General features: G+C 41.0%; 1 protein-coding gene across 1 annotated transcript; it reads left to right on the top strand.

The window, feature by feature from the left end:
* The first annotated feature begins 337 nt into the window (after positions 1-337).
* LOC119490309 (rho-related GTP-binding protein RhoA-D) lies at positions 338-21,577 on the top strand. The gene is made up of 5 exons (XM_037773617.1): positions 338-496; positions 13,774-13,929; positions 15,409-15,529; positions 17,909-18,039; positions 21,046-21,577. Exons 2-5 carry the CDS (start codon positions 13,774-13,776, stop codon positions 21,217-21,219), a joined length of 582 nt encoding a protein of 193 aa, XP_037629545.1. The 5' UTR covers positions 338-496; the 3' UTR covers positions 21,220-21,577.

Raw genomic sequence — 21,577 nt, 5'->3', positions numbered from 1 at the left:
AGTCAGTGTGCATAGTAGGGCAATTGACTTTAGAATTTTGAATGACAGTGTGTTCCTTGTGAAAACGAGATTTTCTTCATGAAAATTGTGCCAAATGCAGAGAATTGTGTGTAGTGTTTTGAAAAAAGTGTGTTTTAGAACTGCAATTTGAGTGTAAAGCAGGAATTGTGCTTGTAGTTTAGCAGAATTGGTTCAGGGGGTTGGTGCATGAGTTACATGTTGTGGTCATTGTGTGTCAAGTACCAGTATTTGTGTGTAAACAATTGAGAAAAACTGTAATTCATTTTTGTCCACCCCCTCATGAAATGTATGTTTTCCGAGGGCACCGTGAACGCAGCGCTATGGGAGGGTCTAGTTGAGTGTCGGTTTGGTCGCTTCTTCCTTCCTCGCTTCTTACTCTGACTAGTAGCTGCTTCAAGGGACGGGAAGACGTCCAGGAGGGGAACAACACGGAGGTCTCTTGATAATTAAAAGCACACACTCTTAACTCTAAAAGGTAAGAGAATAATGCTTCCCTTTTGTTACACTCAAGAGCACCTTTTGTTGCGAGTTTGAAGGGAAAGTAGCTTAATGAGCCGAGGAAGCAACAACAGCAGCTCGGCGAGTTGAAACCTGTTACTTGTTTTGGAAGTTTTTCCAGCGGAATAGCTGACGTGTTTCGACGTTTAGCTGATAGAAATAGAAAGGAAAAGTATCTTTAACACCTGTTTGTTCTCCCCCAGTCGGAGATATTGATCATATCAGCATTCCTGCCACACTGAAACCCAACCCTGCTGTATCTACTCCCCACAATACACCTCATTACGTCATTTCATTATAAGGGCTTCAGCTGAGGAGGCTGGCAGAGAGAGAGAGGCTCTTTACTTGCTGTAGAAACTTTCTGTTTCTGTTTGGAAACCTGTTTGGTCAGTAAAGAGGGGATGGTGTTTTTTTCCTCTGGAAGGCTAAAATATCAAAACACTTTAAGTCTATCGAGTGAGTGCTTGATTTTGTGGTCAAAATCTCTCATTAAAACATGTGTCCGTCCAGAGGAAATTCCTCTCTCTCCAAGCCACCACACCCTTGTTGTGCAGCTCGACTATACTGTACTGTAGCGCAGCAGACCCTCATACATCTCACACAGCAGGCTTGTTCCCTTGTCTTGGCGTGTAACGTGAACGCACCACTGCTATCAGAGCCCTGCAAAAAAACTATAATGTCATGCATCAACTGGACTGTACTCCCATTTGTGTTTCTACACTGTCACACAGGATGTTAAAGCACATATACAGAAGAAGACTGCTTAAATAATATCTTCCTACATCTCCCCCAGCATGTATATGTGGGTGCTTGTAGGTCAAATGTTTGTGTTTTTGTGTGGCTACTACAGGAGAAAATATGATGTCATTGTAGCTGTTTGCAGGTATAGTGGTCAGAAGTTGACCTATATTGTGATAGAGGATTTAGACCATGATGCCCATCCCTAATATCTCTGAGCAAAACATTGACCTAATTAATGTTTTGCAATGTTTTCTAGATTTGCAATGCATAAACAAGAATGCCCAAATTAAATATAATTCATGTATATGTGGGTGCTTGTAGGTCAAGTGTTTGTGTTTGTGTGTGGCTACTACAGGAGAAAATATGATGTCATTGTAGCTGAACAGCTGACCAAGCTGTTTGCAGGTAGTGGTCAGAAGTGGACACATATAAACTGGGAAAAAAAAGTTTGGAAACTTGTGTTTGGTGGATTATTTCTCTGTTGTTACAATGCTAATTGGCATTGTATTTTACATCGTTGGAAAGCCTGTTTACTTACCTTCACAATGATGTCCAACTTGTAAGGATCATGCATTTGTGGGATGAGCAGCACAGCTGATTATGTGAGTAGCTCCCAAGAATTTGCCAAAATGCTCTGCCAATGGTAAACAGTGTATTCTCCTGTTGGTATTGACTCTTGTTTTGAGATGTTTGGTGGATTGGATGATTGAACTCTCTATCAGTAACGAGGAACAAACAAGACATATTGGCTATTTTACACTTTATATACAGTTTGTATACACACACACCCAACACAAATCAGTGCCAATGCAGTGGAAGGAAATGAGGAAATCCCCAATCTCGATTACATTAATGTGAAAGCAGAAGTCATGATGTCTGTCTGCTGTCATCAGCGTCTCAGTGGTTTTGACTGTCACTCTATCAAGTGATATAATCCAGAGCCACTCTGTGTGAAGTGGGCTGTATTAGGCTTGTAAAAAGTAGTAGTATTAGTGGTATTGTTTGCACATGGATCACTGTAGATGGTGGGTTGGATGTACTAGTATACAGAAAAGAAGAGCCCACACACGGAGGAATCCTTGCAAAAAATGTAGTTAGAAAAATTATAAAGTTGAATATCTATTAGGAGTGGGCGATATGACGATATATATATATATATATATATATATATCGTCAAAACAATATAAAATGTCTAACCTAAATTAAAATAACAAGACGTGTCATATTGGCATAATTGACACCTCCAGCATGTTAGCGCTTATTCTTTTCTTCTTGTCATATGGAGGTCATCTCAGAAGACCGCTGAATAGCTCAGTAGGTCAGTACTTTTATCAAAAAGTTTTATAGATCAAAAGCTCTATATTTGCCAGCATTGCCAGAGGCCATTTCACCCCGATGCTGCGCCTTATTTTGTTCCCCTTGGTTGGCATGCTCTCCACCACTGACTGACCTACTACTAGTGTTTTACTTGTCGCCTATTGTACGTGCCAGCCAGAGCCTGAGGGATAGTGAACGGAGGAAGTTCTCCAAAGCAAAGATTTAAGAAGTGGTGCATGGCAGAAGGGGGTTGCCCCCATAATGGCTCATATCATATTCGATGGGGAGCTGCTGGATTGTACGTTGTGAAGCTATAGGTGCTTATCAGTCGAGGTGTTTGAACACAATGTTCCACAGTATCCTGTCTGAGATTAGTCAGGGCAACTTTCCATCAACAGTATTTTCCAAGGAGACCAATATCATACTGAAACTGAATTTGACTGCAGTTTCTTTTACAGACAACACAGCAGAAATGCTGCTTGCTCTTATCTGTTTTCTAGTCATCTGACGGTGACCAACAGTGATGTCCGCATGGAAAATTGTGTCTGTAGGCTGGTGGGTGTATCACGCACAGAAAGCATGCAAAGAGAAAATCCTTCGGGGGAAAAAAAAATCCTGTTTTGGATCTTGGTGCTTGCAGGAAGTCCCTGAAAGCACAATTTGGAAAGCTAAACATTTCTTCCCAGTAACATTAGCAGCAGAGCCCTCAGGGATGGGTTCTGGTAACTGGTTTCATTTTGGATCCAGTACCTGGTTGGCAATATACCCATATTCGTTAGGCTGAGATGCTTATCTTATGTAACCTTTTATCTCTCCAAACTCTTTTATTATCAAAGAGCAATGGAAAACATATAGGCAGCAGCAGACTTCATATTTGTAGCCGCTGATTAAAATAAGAAACATGGAGATCAGCTGTAGCGTTTTAATTCTGTGACGACTACAGTGAAAAGATTGGCTGTTCTCCGGTTAATGTGCTCTCTGCAGCTGGTGTCTGTATGCTGCCAAAGATTGTTTGTTTGTTTGTTAAAGGACACACATCCTGACTGAATGGATTGTGTGTTTTAAGGGCTGCAACTAACGATTATTTTCCTTATCGATTAATCTGTTGATTATTTTCTCGACTAATCGATTAGTTGTTCGGTCTATAAAACGTCAGAAAATGCTGAAAAATGTGGATCAGTTCACTTCATTTTATAGATCCGCAAATTTCGTGGTAATCAGGTGATAATTAGCAAGTACCCTCTTCGACATTTCTTTGGAATTACTGCCAAATTACGGTAATATTTACCAAAAATTACTTTATTATAAACATTATTTAATAATTATATTCCGCTATTTCCCAATAGCTGGTCATTTATTTAACACATTTCCAGGAAAAGAATAAAACGTTAATTGATATGCTTTATTTCCATGTCTCCTGATAAATAGTTAATTAGCAAATAACTTATTTGAAATTTCTTAAAAAACTCACTGAATCATTACATTAGCTGCCAGGTTACATTTGTGTAGACAATAAGTCACACAATGGTGAGATTTGTGCCTGATCAGAAGTGTCTTCTATTAGTTTTGGTTTTCCACCTCCGATGAAGAGCAGCGCACAGCCGCTTCTCAAGCCTAAGGGCCCCATTTTAACAATGATATGCTATTTTAGCATATAATCATTAAATAATGTTTATAATAAAGTCATTTTTGAGAAATGTAGGTAAATATTGTGGTAATTTGGCCGTAGTTCCAACAAAATTTCAAATAGGTTACTTGCTAATTATCACCTAGTTACCATGAAATTTGTGGACCTGTAAAATTAAGTGTTACCGATGAGGTTTATGAAAGGATTCAGATTCGTTACTGCATTTGAATATGATTAAAATACTGTTGAACCTCATCCCTAAGCGCCGTGACACTTCACATAGCTGTAAGGCACAGATGGACTGGACAGATAAGAGAAACTGTTATTGTGTTGGGGGTGGTGGTTCCGTCCAGGCTGTGTACATGGGCTTTCATTTGTGCTGTGTGTGTGTGTGGGTGTGTGTGTGTGTGTGTGAGTCGGAAAGGAGGAATGCAGCCCCCTAAGGATATGGCACATTAGCTCCCTGATGGTGACATCACACTGCAACACAGGAAGAGAGAGAAAGAAAAGGATGAGACGAGGACAGAGTGAGAACAAGAGACTGGAGGAGGGATGGGAGGGAAAGGGAGCTAAGGGAACAAAAAAATGAGAGTAAGAAAATGCAGAAATGCATTCATGATGTCTAACCAAATCCTGATTAGCTCCGTTCCCAATCCACTCTGACTAATTCATCCATTTATTTATTTCGTACTCATGGAATATTAATCACAGACTTTGGTGTGTTTAAAGTTTCCCCCATATCTGTTGCTTGTGTACAACACGTTCTAGTTTTGACCACCACGCCTCCCCTCCCTCCAGCTGTCCGACTTTTCAGTCTGTTTGTACCGCGAGCGGAGGCTCAGGGGCGGATGAAAGGATAATTCTGTGTGATATTTCTCTCTTTCGTCCTCTGCTCTGAGCTGAGCTGTGTGCTCTGTGATAAATTGGGCCGGGGGAGTCTCAATGGCTCTGTCCTATTTCAGGCTCCAGCTAGGTTCTCTGGCTTTAGCTGCTTCCACCGGCCGACCTGGATCCTGAGCAGCCACTTCTGGTCACAAGTTTGATTCAACCTTCAAAATTTCAGCTTGGCTTCGACTTCTCTACAAGAAGTTATCTAATCCAACCTCAGGCAAAAGGTTGTTGTGTGTGTCAGGAGAGAACGCAGCATTATTTTCTAGGTACATCCTAAGTTTTTTTTGTGCCCCAGTTACAGAGTTTGATCCAGTATGTATATATTTTAATTATATTTAATCAGGGTCCAAAATAAACACCCGCCCACCGCCAAATGCGGGTACATTTTCAGTTGGGCGAGTAAATCTCGGAAGGGTATCCGCCACACTGGTGGGTAAACGTTTGTACAAACAAGTCATGTAATAAAAAAAACTATGCTCGGTTACTCTGAGAGTTTCTACGCCAAAACAGTTACATGTGTAACCAGTCAAAAGTATTCTCAGCAGTTAACCGATGAATAATTAACCGTTGACATCCCTAGTTCGGGTCACCATTTCCCAGAACCCAAGTTGACATATTGACATTGCTTTTTTTGTCTGACCAACAGTCCCAAACCCAAATATATTCTGTTAAAAGGCAAAGGAAACCAGCAAATATTCACATATAACAACAATCACACACCAATGAATCTTATTGGCATTCCTGCTTTAAAAATTACTTCAACGATTAATCGATTATTAAAATAGTTGCAGAGTAATATTCTGTTTATTGATGAATTGTTTCAACTCTAATGTTTTGACAATGTTTCTTTAATCTTTTGCATAAAATCCAAAGAGGAGTGTCAGTGTGGATCTGTTGTGGCAGGAAGGTTCGGAGACAACCTCTCCGCCCCCAGCATGTTCAAAACACTGAGGCTGGAACTTAAAACAGGTGGAGAAAAGTTGCCCCACCTGTTACAATGTTAGTTGAAACTGTAGTTGCTGCTTCATGTTTGTTCCCCATGCTGCTCTTCATGTGTAATCCAGCCCTCAACATTTCACCCTGGAGAAAGGGAGAGCTACTGGTGGGGGAGGGATGTTGTGTGTTTAGAAGAAAAGGGTGAGGGGTGTTGAAAGTGGGTGAGACATTCCTCAAAGCTTACGTCCTCCCACATTTTTACAGTCAGTCAGTGTTGTGCGTGAGCATTCAGTGACCCGTTATTAATCATCATGTGGAATGCATTTGGCTGCTTCGACCAATCAGTGTGTCAATACATGAACTGTTAACTCGCAGTTAATATTTGTCTGAAACAACTCAAAGTCTTTGTTCATACGTCACCTGCAAGTGTACAGTTAATGTTAATTTGACAGGGGGGTTTCCCCGCAGAGCTGTTTGTGTCACTTTACAAGGAAAAGGAAATGGAAATCAGGCATATTTATTCATTTGTGGTCAGATGCTGAGCGGCTGGAATGCTGTTCGTTTATCTTCTTGTCATGCTATATTTACATTTCTCTGTCCTTATTCAGTAACTTCTGGCAACATCTTTAGCCAAGGTCAGAGATGTTATATTTACTGCATTTAGCATTTAGCAAAATAGGGGAAAAAGACTTAAAGGTGCTAAATTCGGAGCATCATTATAGCAGCAAACAACTATTTTCTATGTAAAGATATAGATGAGTAATGTCTACCTGAGCAGAGAATGAAGTTGCTCTCCCTCTGTGTGTGTTGTTATCAGAGCTACACAGCTATACAGTAACTTTTTTGCCAAAAGTGCTAAAAAAACTTTCATATAACATTTGTTGTCCTTAAATACAAGGTGCAAATCCTTAATATCGATACAACAGATCTTTGTGTTTCAAATCAAATTTATATCGATATACGTCTTCCGTGAAGGACAACTTGGCGAGTACCTATCGGTGTAGTTGGATCGTAGGAATATAAATCGATACATTGATGTAGTAGGTTAGTCGTTACACCCCTAGCGGTTACAGTTGATAACGTCGTCATCGCGGAAGTATAGCACCCATCCTCAGGTTCCCCCTCAGGTAAACACTGTTAGCTCTGTCAACACTGTTGCCGTTGTTTTCACTGTGAGCCGTTGGCTCCGCCTGGTTGAGAGCCGTGTGGAGGCAATAGATATGCTCTGAATTCCGTATAGAGAACCTTTAAGTTGGGGAATTTAAGGAAACTGAAATCCATTTACCTATGCATGTATCCAGACCCTTCATTCAGTGCAGTACAGAAGTAACCACAATGCAGTTTCTCCCTGTTTTCCTTGCTCTGTCAAACTGGATGGGAAGGTGAAGTGACACCTTCAGGTCTCTGTGGATTTTCATCCACTTACAATCGAGATATCTGGTACGAGATACGACCCAGCAAGTCCAGTTAACTGATTCACGAGTTTGAAGGCTTCTCGGACGCCAAAACACAGCACAGCAGTTTCTAATACTCTGAGACAGGATTTTACAAGTCGGTCACGAGGTAAAAAGTAGAAATATGCTGTTCATGTTGCATGATAATCTACAAGGAATGTGCGCTTGCATGTATTTAATCGGTCACAAAGCAGTGCCTTGTCAGATGACTTCACGTTGCTTTGCAGCAAAAGCTGAGCTTGGTTCAACTTTTTGCTGTACAACTTACCCAGTACCTATTGATGTAGTTGGATTGTAGGAATATAAATCGATACATCGATGTAGTAGATGAATCGTTACACCCCTGTTTTGTATAATGTCCTGTGATTTTGTATAATAGGGCTGCCTCAGTGAAGAGAGATGCATCTCTCATTGTTGGTGGCAGGAAGCTGGACAGCTTCGCACACAAGAGAAAAATACTGAAGCTCAGTTGCAGCATTTTAAAGGTGTTTCACCTGCAACATGCCACTGAAACAGAGGCCTTTTTCTACCCAAAGCAACTCTGATTGCATTGCTTGCTGCTGCACATATCATTAATAGAAACAGCTGTTCTCCACACATAGTTCCCCCACGCACAACTCTGTGTGGTTCCACTGTTTTAACGGAGCACGGCGGGGTATTTTTCAACAGCCGGCGCACCCAAACACAAACTGGAAATGCACTGGGCCTTTAAATAGTCGGCATGGATCCATCAATAAATGAACTGGATCAGCTCTGATGCTGTGGATTGGTGTGGTTGTCGTCATACAGTATTGTATCTAGTATTGTGACTGTGTAGGTGCTTGTTGCGTTTGATCTATTGAAGATAAGTCTATTAGAATAAAGGCATCTGATTAGATCAGACCCAGTGGATAACCTCCGGGTCTGAAAAGCGAAGCCAATGCAGACCTGCCAGCAGGGGGCGACTCCTCTGGTTACAAAAATAAGTCTGATTGTATAGAAGTCTATGAGAAAATGAGCCTACTTCTCACTTAATTTATTACCTCAGTAAACATTGTAAACATGAGTTTATGGTCTCAATCGCTAGTTTGAAGTCTATTTCAATACAGCATGATGTTTATTTAGTAAATTATGGTCATATTTAGAGTCAAATAGACCATAAAGCAGGGTATGCTTTAGGGCGTGGCTACCTTGTGATTGACCAGTCGCTATCACAGCGGTGTCCGGTCTGGGAGTTGTCCGTTTTTTCGTCTTACAACCTTAACCCTTTCACAGTGTGTTTTCAGTTCATAAAAGTTAATTATAACCTTTTTGGTTGCCTAAAAATGTCTTGTTCAGCGTTCGGTTGTGCTTAGCTTCACCCTCGTGTCACTTCTGGTTGTAAAAAAAAAAACATGGGGTGGCCAAATATCAAGATGGTGACGGCCAAAACTCCGAACACAAGGCTTCAAAACGGCAGTCCACAAATCAATGGGTGACGTCAAGGTGACTACGTCCACTTCTTATAAACAGTCTATGATCACACCCCAAGCTTTTCTGTCAAGTTGGAAATGTTGCCCTGTAACTGAGGTGAAAACACACCAGAAATGTACTTTAATGATTTTACTTGAGTCAAACTCACACATGACATTTAATAATGGGAGTTTTAATGAAATGGGTACGACGTGCAGTGTTGGTGTAAATACCTTGAGTTTGCTGATCCATGTGATTAGAATATATTGTTTGCCTCCCTACCACCTCTAATGAACAAGACTGGCTAATGTGTTACGACTGCAGGCGTGAGTCAAAACCTGCCAGGGAGAAATAAGCGTCTGTGCTGTATGTGCGAGGAATGAGAACTTTGTCCTTTACTACCCCACACAGGGACAAACATTATGCAAGACAGGATCATTCATCCTGAGACACGTGTGAACACGCAGTCTCCTGCACAGTTATACGACCGGTCTCTTCGAGGTCACTGTGAGATACTGAATGTCTCTCTGCATGTATACTATGGCTCGCCACTCAGAATATGGCTTCAGTGTGTTTTTGGGTTCCCATTGTTCTTTGTAACAATGAGATTAATGCAGCCGTACATGTGACTGGCTTGGTCAAGATCCAATTCACTGCTGCATCTACAAGCGATTTTTAACACCACACAGATTTTCATTTCAATTATTAATGAGTGAATTTGGACTGTTTTTCTTTTTTTCTTAAAATATTTTTTCCCTAAACACTGACAGAAGCCTACTTACCACATAAAATCCAGGCCACACTTAATTATTGATTGAATATAACACAAAGCAGAGTGTCATAATACAAAAGCAAATGGCAAAACAATGAATAGCTGCTGCAGGCACTGTAAGATGATATTCTTAGGTACATCTAATTTGCTTTTAATTGAATTAATGTCTCGTGTGACATTTAAGATTCAGTTAAACTTACTTTAAGGCCGTGGATGGAAAGTGTTCTAGACTTGATATCCGTAATATTCACATGAAATCATACAACCTCCACTCTGTTATATGAGTGTCTGCTCTCTATCTATCTGTATTTAACATCATTCAGCAGACTCTTGGTAAAATGAACATGGACTGGTTTTGTTGAACTCCTCCTTGTGTTAATAAAGCTTGTTTGAACTGACCTGAGGCGAGAAACTCAAGGAGGGAGAACGAGAGAAAATGACAAAATGGGTGAATTCCAGATGTCTTTCCTGTGGCTCATTTTCTCTCCTCCCTCACTGCTGTTTATTTCTTCCCAGGAAGTCACTTAAAGAAAGGAAGTCAGGAAGGCGAATGAGGACAGAAATGGCATGGGAAAACCCACAAAACACATTAAGCACCTGCAGATGTTCACCTAATAACAGTGAATGACTGTTAGGTGAATCTGAGCTACCAGCAGGAGGAGCATACAGTACAAATGGATAGTTCATGAGTTAATAAATTGAAACCATAACACTTTCTTAAAGAAAATAATTTCACTGGTCCACAGCTGCTGCTTAACAGCTAGTTTCTCACCGCTTCGTTGTCTGGCACATTTTTTCTTACACCTAAATGTCACCTAGCCTGACAAGTCTATTGATTTAAATCGGCTGTATGTAGGAATCAGAAATTGCTTGTTAACAGTGACACTTGTGGCTGTTAAGTCAGCAAATGTCAGCGTCCTGTTGCTCGCCCCCGTGCTCGCACTACGTTGATACGAGCGAGCATTGATGAAAATAGTGAGGCGACACACACAAGACTGAACATGATTGACAGGCTTAGCTTATTTTGTCAGTTCGGGGTCTGTTTTGATCCCCAAAACCAAACGAAGGTTCCTCCATGAATCGAAGGCCCGATCAATGTCGATCCTAGTTTTCCTCTGATGTCGGTCACATTCCTGTTTTGCAAGACGGGCTTCACTAGATATAACTTTGGTTGTTTTGTGCTTCCGTGGAGTTTGTGTTAGAGTCTGAGTTGTGTTGGGGGCTGTTTGTTTATTGGCGGACTCCATTTCTAACCAAGCGTTGGCTATTGTGGCACACTGTTGGCCCTGTAGCGGAGCTGAAGAGAGTAAAGGCACTCGCGTGTGCACATGATGTCACATCTGTTGGATTTCCCCGTAAAAAACATCCTGCATTCTTCTCATTAAAAGCAGTCTACAGGCTGATAGAGAAAAACCCAGAAAGTTGCGGAAAGTCTCATTTTTTTAGGTTACAAACTGTTCACACATACGCAATAAAAAACGCTAATAGATGTAAAAACGTACACACCATCCCTTTTAATTGACATAATGAATAGGTTGCTAGTTTGTTCAGTTTTTTATACTCTTTGATTTATAATAATATAGTAATATTTATATAATTCCATTTATACTAGGAAACTTTACATCACTACCTCGTATTTTGTCACTGTTAAAGTGAAACATTTCATGCCACGTTTTAAGGGCAGCAGAACACACCTTAACATCAGCTCTTATTTAGGGAAGTAGTCCTTGTTCCCGTCCTTGTGCTGGCACAGTGTGCACACACATTAGTGCAAAGGGAAGGGGCCATTATCCCCACTAAGCACCATGTGCTGCCGCTGGCACAGTAGGCTGCATGCTGTGAGCGCTATTGTCGTCAATAAGCTGCATTATTTTGTAACCGCACAAGATCTGCAGAACTAACACTGCTCTCTGAAGCTTTCTGGGGCTGCACGGTAGCTACCAGTCACGTATGTGTGTGTTTGTGTCTCTCCTTCTGGCAGTGACAGTATGATGGAGTAGCAGCAGCCTGTGCTATCACTGAGAACAGGTGGCCCTCTCCAGAGACAATCTGACAACACACTGGCCTGATTTAATGTGTGGGAGAGAAAAGCAAACTGAACAATTGTCTTTTGATTGTTGTGGTGAAAATGGTAGCTGAGGCCAATACAAGCTGCGAGATTCAAATGAAGGATGTGGAGATGCACATTTCAGTTTTGAACATACACAAAGCACACAAAGAAAATACAGGGCGTCTCTTAGATGACAGAATAAATAGTTTTGGTCACTCTGCGTAGAGGAGCCAGCATGCTGCCTGTAAGAATTTAATTGGTGTTGGTTTCTATGAATATTTGGTATCAACAGGACCTTCCAGCCCACCCACTGATCATTTCAGAGGAACCAGCTGTTTATACACATAAGTGCAGAAAAACTGTTTACCATCCCATAGCACAAAATTATTATCAGAGATGTTACGGTTACAAGTATATCTGTTGGGGTTTGATCAGTTTGTTGATCTGTACTGATGATGATGAAAGAGTGCTTAGATGTTTTGCTTTCTTGGGTTACTTGTTTTCTTAAATCTGCAATACATTACTTTTTGGCCGCTTTGCAGGGAAAACAAGCTGTAAACACAACACTATTTAATACATATATATATATTATCATCTTTTAAGCTGATATGGCAAACTTGTTAGAAAACAGGTGCTTAAAACACCCAGTAGATATAGAACATTATCATTAATTTGGAGATGTGTTTATGGCTAATGTAAATCCAATATTCTCTCTCTTTTTTTAGCTGTTTTCACTGCACTAACTGGCTCATTTTGAAGCCTCGAGTTTGGCATTGTGTCAGCACCTTGGTTTTTGGCCGTCGCCATCTGGGTTTTTGCAACAAGAAGTAACAGGAGAGTGTGGAGCTAAATACAAGCAAACGCTGAATAAGACATTTTTAGGAAACCAAAATGTTATAATTAACATTCATGAACTGAAAACACACTGTGAAAGGGTTAAAGTTGTAAGACAAAAAAACTGACAACTCCCAGACCGGACAATGCGTGATAGCGACTGGTCAATCACAAGATAGCCACGCCCTAAAGCATAACCTGCTTTATGGCCTATTTGACTCTAAATGGGACCATAATTTACTAAATGAATATCATGCTGTATTGAAGAAGACTTGAAACTAGCGATTGAGACCATTATCTCATGTTTACAATGTTTACTGAGGTAATAAATCAAGTGAGAAGTAGGGTCATTTTCTCATAGACTTCTATACAATCAGACTTCTTTTTGCAACCAGAGGAGTCGCCCCCTGCTGGCTATTATGAAGAATGCAAGTTTAAGGCACTTCATCATTCACTTTACAGACCCAGAGGTTGCCCACTGGTGATGGCAGAGGTGTGGATCTTTGATTAGGTCCAGGTAGTCTTTGATCAGTGAAAGCTGATGCTGCTGGCAGGCAGCCAGCACGTTGCCTCATCACCTACTGCCTTCTCTCCATTATTGTCAGCCTGTGGGAGATGGCTATTGATCCGTGTGTGTTTGTGTGTGGCCATATCTTTCTCTATCAAGCCACACTTCACTCACATATAATACACACCTTTCAGGACAGGGATACAAGCAACGAAAATGAGAGGATTGTGTGCAGTACAGAGGTGTCAGCAACAACCAGTAGGAGCCGTAGCTCACGTGGCCACAGGGGTGTAGAAGTGACACATTGAGGGTCGTTTTTAATGTGATTGTGTCAGAGGCCGTGCGTGTGCAGCAGTGTGTTACAGCACTGAGGCTGCAGCATTACCAACACTGTGGCTCTCCTCCTGTTCCCTTCCCTCCCACGGCTTTCCCAGACCAGTGCTGAACCCTCAGACTCTGTTTTTCACCTCACACACAGGACGCAGCCCAGGAAAGGGAAGAGGGTGCGGCTCTAAAACACACTTCGATCACCTCTTTTTTTTCCTCCCTCGTTCTCTCACTCTTACTATTTCTGGTTGCATTGTTTCACGTCCATCCTCTCTTGCTTCTCACCAGTTTACTGATTGTTTGTTTGGTTCATTCTCATGCAGTTCTTAATGTATAGACTAACCCAAGTGTATTCTGTTTTTTTAGATGGCTGCCATCAGGAAGAAGTTGGTGATAGTTGGGGATGGTGCATGTGGAAAGACCTGTCTGCTCATCGTCTTCAGTAAGGACCAGTTCCCCGAGGTCTACGTCCCCACTGTGTTTGAGAACTACATCGCTGACATCGAAGTTGATGGCAAACAGGTACTTTATATTTTAAATGTAACTTTTTATTTGAAATTAAACCAAAGGGACGGCAAGCGTTTGGAGTCATTTTTTGCGTTCTAATGTTACGGAGATATTTTGTAAAATGAAGGTTATGTGGATTTATTTTTTTAAACGGAGGGCAAAAAGCTGTTTTTGAAAATATCTGTAAACATGTAGACAGGGCCTAAAACTGCTGCTGTGGTGTTAAAAATGTGACCCTGTTGGCCCTGCTGGTTAAGAACCACGTGCCATCATCAAGACTGATGTGGATAAGTGTGTGTCGTAAGCAAATCCTTGGGTCATTTCATTGTTATAAAGCAGCAGACTTCAAGCCAACAACAGGAAATGGATCAGTGCCACCTTCCTGTCCAGTGTTGAAACCCCCCTCTTCATGCATCATGACTAATGTCCCATTTCCTGTTGACTGTACTCCAAGCCTCTCAATTGTGGCAGACGGATTAAAAAAAAAAAAAAATTAATGTAGTGAAATATGACTTAATATGTCAGTATCACAGCTCAACTTACAGCTGCACCCTACTTATCATCCTCCGATTATATTTAGTTTACAACAACCAAGAAAAGAGGAGTTCAGACAGGCAGCATGGGGGTAAAATAAATAGATGAGTCTGACTCCTGAGAGACACCTAGTGGTAAAATCATTCAAAAGCAGCAGGAATGGACACAGGTTTGTCATTGCGTGGTGTTAGACAGACAACGTGGTACAGCTCAGCCCACTGTCTCGTATACTTTAATGGAAAATACCAGAAGAAAGCGCGGCTAGCCAGTCCACTAGTTTGTCAGCCAACAAGCAAAACTTGCCAAGAGTGCAGGGAGAGGTCCGAAAAGTCCAGAGGAACTGCTAGCTCACTGTTGTTTCTCTCTTGTTTTTCCCCAGTCCTCACAGTCCTCCAGCTGGGATTGTAATGTGGGTGAGGTTACTGTAGGATTAAATCAGCAGGATGCAGGATAAACTAGGTCAAGATTACAGTCAAAGCTAAGAGGCCACAGCTATTTAGGAGATGTTTAAAACCACATGATGCATGCATGCAATGACACTTCTAGGCTACTGCCTAGAAGACATTCCTACGTGTTTTTTGGGGGTTTGCATTATAGCATGTGCTGCTGAGCTCAAATGTTTTTTGCTTGGCATTTGTTTTATCTAGAGCAGGTCAGGCACTCTGGGACTGCTAACAGTTTGATTAACAGCCTAAGGAAATCCCCTGGGAACCATCTCCACCTCTGGGGAGTTGCTTTTTAGGCCTGATAGGAATGAATTGTTATAAATCCTTCCTCTCTCTAGTTATTCTGCCTGTATTCTTGTTGCCCATATTCTCTTTGTCTCTGTTCACTTTCCCCCTCCTCATCCTGCTGTCCATGAAGTGGGAATATCTTACCTTAATAATGTAACTTAAATTGTGTTCTTTGCCAGCAGTCAATTGCATCACTTACGTTCTTCTTCTTCCTCGTCTTCCTCAGGTGGAGTTGGCGCTGTGGGACACAGCAGGTCAGGAGGACTATGACAGACTGAGGCCTCTCTCCTACCCCGACACAGATGTTATCCTCATGTGCTTCTCCATAGACAGCCCCGACAGTTTAGGTAAGGCTGCATACAAATTGCTTACCCACTTAGCAAAGTCACATTTTGGAAAATGTTTGCATCCCATTAGCCCGGGTCAGCCCGGGTCAGCCCGGGTCAGCCCGGGTCAGCGCTAGTGAGCAGAAGGCTATTAGCTAACTATTAGAAACATTTTTTCTCTCCATCTCTGAAACACTTCGCCCAATATTGTCAGACTTTCTTCTTGACAAGTACGTCTTGCTTTTTTTGGGTTGCTTTGCAGTGTAGGCAGTCTTTTCCTGCAGGATATTCCTCTGTTGAATCAGGCTTTCATCATCTGACAGGGACGTGCACGCACATCTGCATTTGTAGAACAGACAATAGGAAAGCTCTCTCTCTGAAATGACCTGTGATTGGCCAACGTCTCCTGTCACGGGTTAGATTTTTTAAAGCCTGAAAACAACCAAGAGGAGGTGCAGAAGTCTAAATTTCTCTCAGAGCACTTGAATTACAACATGCTGAAAGGTCATTATGGATTTTTTCCCCCAATGATGCCAAAAATATACTGCCTACCCCCACTTTAAAGTAAAAACTCCAACATCATAGCAGCGTTTCAGTGACCCATGAGACTCGACACATAAAGAACCTGATTTAAATATTTATATAAATAATGTTTTAGACCCTTGTAGTGCTGCTCCAGTGAGTCGAGGCAGCTGGTTATGTTTCTTCAGTTTTTTAAACAGAATTTAATTTGTTTTTAAGCAATCACAAAGAAGCTAGACGAAGCCCATATATGGATTCAATCCACAAAAAAGAAGCTGCAAAGAAAATCCAGAGCTTGCGTGCCACAGTGTTACTCAATACAGGCAAATAATAAGCTGGTAGGGAGTTCCCTCTGAGTGTAGAGAACTATTTGCACTGAAAAGGCGATAATCAATATTTTTTTTGTACAGATGCAGAAAGGCATTTTGGCAAATGCTCCATTAAACGTCCACATTTTCTGTCCGGCTCTCTGCCAGTGCAGTATAATCCACACTGATCCTCTCTATAGGTTTTCACCTTCTGATAATTTATGTATTTTCCATTACATTTCCCAGCTTACTGCCTCTGAGTGCAGACGCGATGCAATTAATGATCCTTTTTATGAAAAAAACGTAATGCTTATTCAGATGGTGTCTATTCATGAGTATGATTAAATTATTGGTGTTGTAATTAATCCTGCTGCTGCTATCAAGTCAAGCATCACAGTTAGTCGTCAGTCAGCTTTCTCGTTCTGGTTTAGTCAGTAAATGAAGTAATTCCACACGACATGACTGTTTCTCAGCTACAGCAAATGGAATAAATACTTGGGAAGTTGTAACTAAATACAGTAGAGTAGTACAATTTAAAGTCAAGAGCTGCAATGATTAATCGATTAGTTGTCAGCTATTAAATTAATCAACTATTTTGATAACTGATTAATCGGTTTGAGTTATTTTTTATTTAATATTTTCTGGTTTCTTTACTCCTCTATGACAGTAAACTGAATAACTTTGAGTTGTGGACAAAACAAAACATTTTAAGATATTGTCCTGGGCTTTGGGAAACACTGATCCACAATAATCAACAGATTTCTCGACAATGAAAGTAATCGTTAGTAGCAGCCCTATTAAAGTCAATTAAAGGTTGGTTGAACAACCTAGACAGTAGAGTATGCAGGATTGACCTAATGTAGATTGATTCTGATCAATGCATCCTTAATAGGATGGGAATATTATATTAATAATTCATATAAAGGATTTAAGATTAAGGAATATTAAGGATAAATTAAAATGTAATTATAATTCTATTAAATATATTAATTTAGTTGACAACTAATTGATTCATTCTTCCAGCTCTATTCCGTAATAGACTTTGGCAGTTAATAGGCAGTTAAATGAATACTGTACTGCATTTTAACTCCAGTTATTTCCACATTAAAATGGAACAAGATGAACAAATTTCCAGACTATAACCTAGCGGCTGCTGTTGTGTGAAGATCAAGATTATGACGGCATTTTCTGGAAGCATATGCAGAATATGTGACATGTATTTCAGTCTACGAACTGAGTGTTCTTCGTTCTCAAAAACCAAATGAAATCAGATGAAGAACATCTTGTTTATAAAAGCTTCAGCCCGGGGGCTTTCTCCCACAGTGTTTTTGATATGGACATGTCTACCCTATCACAGTATGGCATCTCCTTCTAGACAGCGCAGACTTTGGCTAGCGGGCTCGATCGTGTATCAGCGAGGGGTCAGAGACCTCTTGATGTTTATGTCTGTACAGTCGTAAGGGAAACAGCAAGGGCTCCCCTAACTGTCCTTGTAGGGAAAAGTCTAGGATTTGCAGTGCAGTGACTTGACCTGTTTTCTAAATTTTATATTTTTCTTTCATTTTTGTAGAGAACATTCCTGAGAAATGGACGCCTGAAGTGAAACACTTTTGTCCCAACGTCCCGATCATTCTCGTGGGTAACAAGAAGGACCTCAGGAATGATGAACACACACGCAGGGAGCTGGCCAAGATGAAACAGGTGTGTGTCTCTATATGCTTTTTATGGTTACTGGCAACAAATCATCCCAAAACCAGTGGTGGAAGAAGTATTTAGATCCATTACCTAAGTAAAAGTACTAATACCACACTGTGAAAATACTCCACTACAAGTAAAAACCTTTTACCTCAGTAAAAGTATGAAAGCAAAATTTACTTAAAGTATGAACAGTTAAAGTACTCATTCTGCAGTAAAATGTCAGTGATTTACTATTATATACGTATGATGTGTTTAGATTAATGTTACTAGTGGATTAATGTGCGTGTTGCATTTTACTGCTGTAGATGTTTTAGGTTCTGCTAATTTTACCTCCTTTATATATTGTTGGGTAGTTAAATCTACAGCAGTGCATCATATTCTATAAGATCATCATAGCCTCGCTGTCCTGTGAGAACCACGTCTCTCTAAAAAGTCTGTTTTCAGCTTTGTGACGATGCATTTTCCAGCTGATCCAAGAGGCTTTTCAAATAGTTTATTTAGGAACACTTCAACCTTCAGTTTATCAGAAACATTCAACATCATCAAATCTGGAGATGCATGGTTTTCACTGGACAGGAAGAGAATGAAAAATTATAATCTCAAAAGTAACTAAAGCTGTCTGATAAATTTAGCAGAGTAAAAAGTCCAATATTTGCCTGAATTGGCTCTGAGATATAGTGGAGTAGAAGTATAAAGTTGCATAAAAGGGAAATACTCTGAAGTACAAGTACCTTGAATTTGTACTTAAAGAATAACTTATAATAACTATTTTTCAACCTGGACTCTATTTTCCCATGTTCTTGTGTCTGACCACAACACTTCTTGAAGTTGGATCAGTATTGAGGGAGAACACTGTAACCGCCAGCCGCTAAACAAGCTGTAATGTAATCATTTGGGGCAGCCTAACTGTCAGTTTACGTCCACTAAAAGTGCTTGTTTTTGCTACTGGCAGGCTCAGATTGCCATTTAAAGTGTCTGACAACATTATGGAAAGGTCCCTACAGAGATATGAAACATTTTTCTTGTCTTTCGCTTGAGCCGGTCTGTTACTGTGCGTCTCGCTCGGATAAGTAGCATTCTGAAATCTCTCGTCGCATCCACATTGTCCAAGACTTCTAAATATTCAGCCATGACACTGAACATCTTTGAGATAACACTAAGCTACACTTTCTGTACTCCAACATAACAAAGTCTGACGCACCAGTGTCCCGTGGCACTCACTCACTCACTCACGTTTCCACCGTTGTCTCTTCCGGCAACAACTCACAATGACAAACAGAAAGCAAAAGGTAAGAAAAACATTTTATTTTGCTTTAGGGTCCTTTCCATAATGTTGTCAGACATTTATAACAACCATCTGAGCCTGTCGGTGGCAAAAACAAGCACTTCTAGTGAACGTAAACTAAAGGTGACTGGTTGCTCCAAGCGATTACAATACAGCTGTTGAGCAGCTGCAACAATACTCAACCAGTTTCAAAAAGTGATGTCCCCATTAGTCACTTAGACACAAAAACATGGGAAAACAGGGTCCAGGTTGAAAACTACTGAAGTTATCCTTTAAAGCTACAGTTGGTAACTTTAACAAAACTAATGTTTTTGCTCTAACTGTCACTATATCCTGACAGTAGTACATGAGACAGATAATCTGTGAACAAATCTGGTTCCCCTGCCTGCCCTCTGTGTTCCTAATGGCATTTGGAAGATTCCACAGCACCCGACGTGAAACAACCATTCAGAGCCGAGTAGTCTCTAACACAGCTGTCGAGCACTGCTCATGAACTCCGATCTAATGGTCAAACTAGGCAGTGCTGATCAAATATGAATCAATATTGTGTAGTACAGTACACTACAAGATGTTTCTGAAAACATTTGAGGGGAGAAATAGACATTACAGTAACAGAATATTGATTCATATTCGATCAGCGCTGCCTAGTTTGACCATTTGATCGGAGTTCATGAGCTTCACAAGTCACTGCATTAGAGACGCCTCGGCTCTGATTGGTTTAGTTTTCTTCGTGGTGAAATCTTGCAATTGCCATTAGGGTCACTAAAAAGATGCAAAAAAAAAACAGATTTTTTTTCCCACAGATTATCTGTCTCGTGTACTACTTTCAGGACACAGTAACAGTTTGAGCAAATATGACAAAGTTATTTTTGTATTAAAGTTACTAACTGTAGCTTTAAGTACAGTACTTGAGTAAATATACTTAGTTACATTCCACCACTGCCCAAAACTAATCAATCTCCCTATTAAATGTCTATACAATAGAAACAGAATAGAAGTAGAACAGACAATTAACCGTTTTCCGTGGTCATGATTGACGTTTTCGGAGTTGTGAAGCTCCACAAACCGGCGCGACAACAAGCTTGCAGCCTGCGGGGATTGTCAGCCAGCCACCCGGCCAGTCACGCTGACAGATCCCGCTGTTGACTGGCTCAAACTCTCTCACGAGACCGGTCTCGTAGACGCTCCTGCAGGGATCGTTGGCTAGCGAGTCGGCCAGTCACGCTCACAGAACTTGCTGTCTCATGAGACCGTTCACGGATGGTCTGTTTAAATATTACAACACAAATGTCCATTCAAAAATTACTGGGAACCTCCTGTGGGGTGTTCTGGTGCAACGTTATTATTATTATCAATAATTCCATTCTATATAATGTGTCTGATAGATAAGTATCTTGCCAAGACAATGGTAGTCTCTCCTATAGTTGAAAATATGGGAATATAAAAATGTGTAAAATATAGCACCAAATAAAAAATGAACAAGGCAGATGTGTGTTGTGATATCTAAACAAACCATCCGTGAACAGGGAGATAACAGCCTCTTGTCTACGAGACGGTCCCTTGAGACAGTGGGTTGTGTGAGCGTGCCTGGCCGGGTGGCTAGCTGACAATCCCTAACACTCTTTGTTGATTTTAATAGGAAAGCCTGTTCTACTCCTATTCTGTATCTATGTTCTACACCCACAGCGTCATTTTAACCCACTGTCTGTACATTAAACCTCCAGGAGCCCGTTAAGTCTGAGGAGGGCAGAGACATGGCCAACCGCATCAGTGCCTTCGGCTACCTGGAGTGCTCCGCCAAGACCAAGGACGGCGTGCGGGAGGTCTTTGAGATGGCCACCAGAGCAGCGCTGCAGGTCCGCAAGCGCAAGAAGAGGGGCGGCTGCCAGCTACTGTGAAGGGACGGAGTTTGTTGGCCAATCAGCACCTGAGGGAGGACTCCTCCCCCCTTATGCACAGAGCAAACTTAGAGAAACCTTAAATCAATGGCTTCCGTGGACTATACTTAACTTCACAGATGCAGATATGCCACAGGAGAATATGAAAGACTGACACACCTGTTTAAAAGCAAAACAAATCAGCCTTTTTTAAAAAAAAAAAAACTATTTCCTCTGCTACTCACACCTATTTGTTTCTGTTGGTTTGGTGTTTTGTTTTCCTCCACCAAGGACCTGTCCCTTCCTCCTATATGAATGTATGTTTGTATTTATATGTGCATATACTTTACAAATACATCATGTCTGTGTTATGATTGTT

Source organism: Sebastes umbrosus, chromosome 6 (assembly GCF_015220745.1).
Source record: "Sebastes umbrosus isolate fSebUmb1 chromosome 6, fSebUmb1.pri, whole genome shotgun sequence".
Taxonomy (NCBI): domain Eukaryota; kingdom Metazoa; phylum Chordata; class Actinopteri; order Perciformes; family Sebastidae; genus Sebastes; species Sebastes umbrosus.
This window is presented reverse-complemented; position numbering and strand designations above follow the sequence as displayed.

Coding starts and splice junctions, on each gene's coding strand:
- LOC119490309 (XM_037773617.1), top strand. CDS start 13,774: ATGGCTGCCATCAGGAAGAAGTTGGTGATAGTTGGGGATGGTGCATGT. Junction 13,930..15,408: donor TCGAAGTTGATGGCAAACAG/GTACTTTATATT, acceptor CGTCTTCCTCAG/GTGGAGTTGGCGCTGTGGGA. Junction 18,040..21,045: donor AGCTGGCCAAGATGAAACAG/GTGTGTGTCTCT, acceptor TTAAACCTCCAG/GAGCCCGTTAAGTCTGAGGA.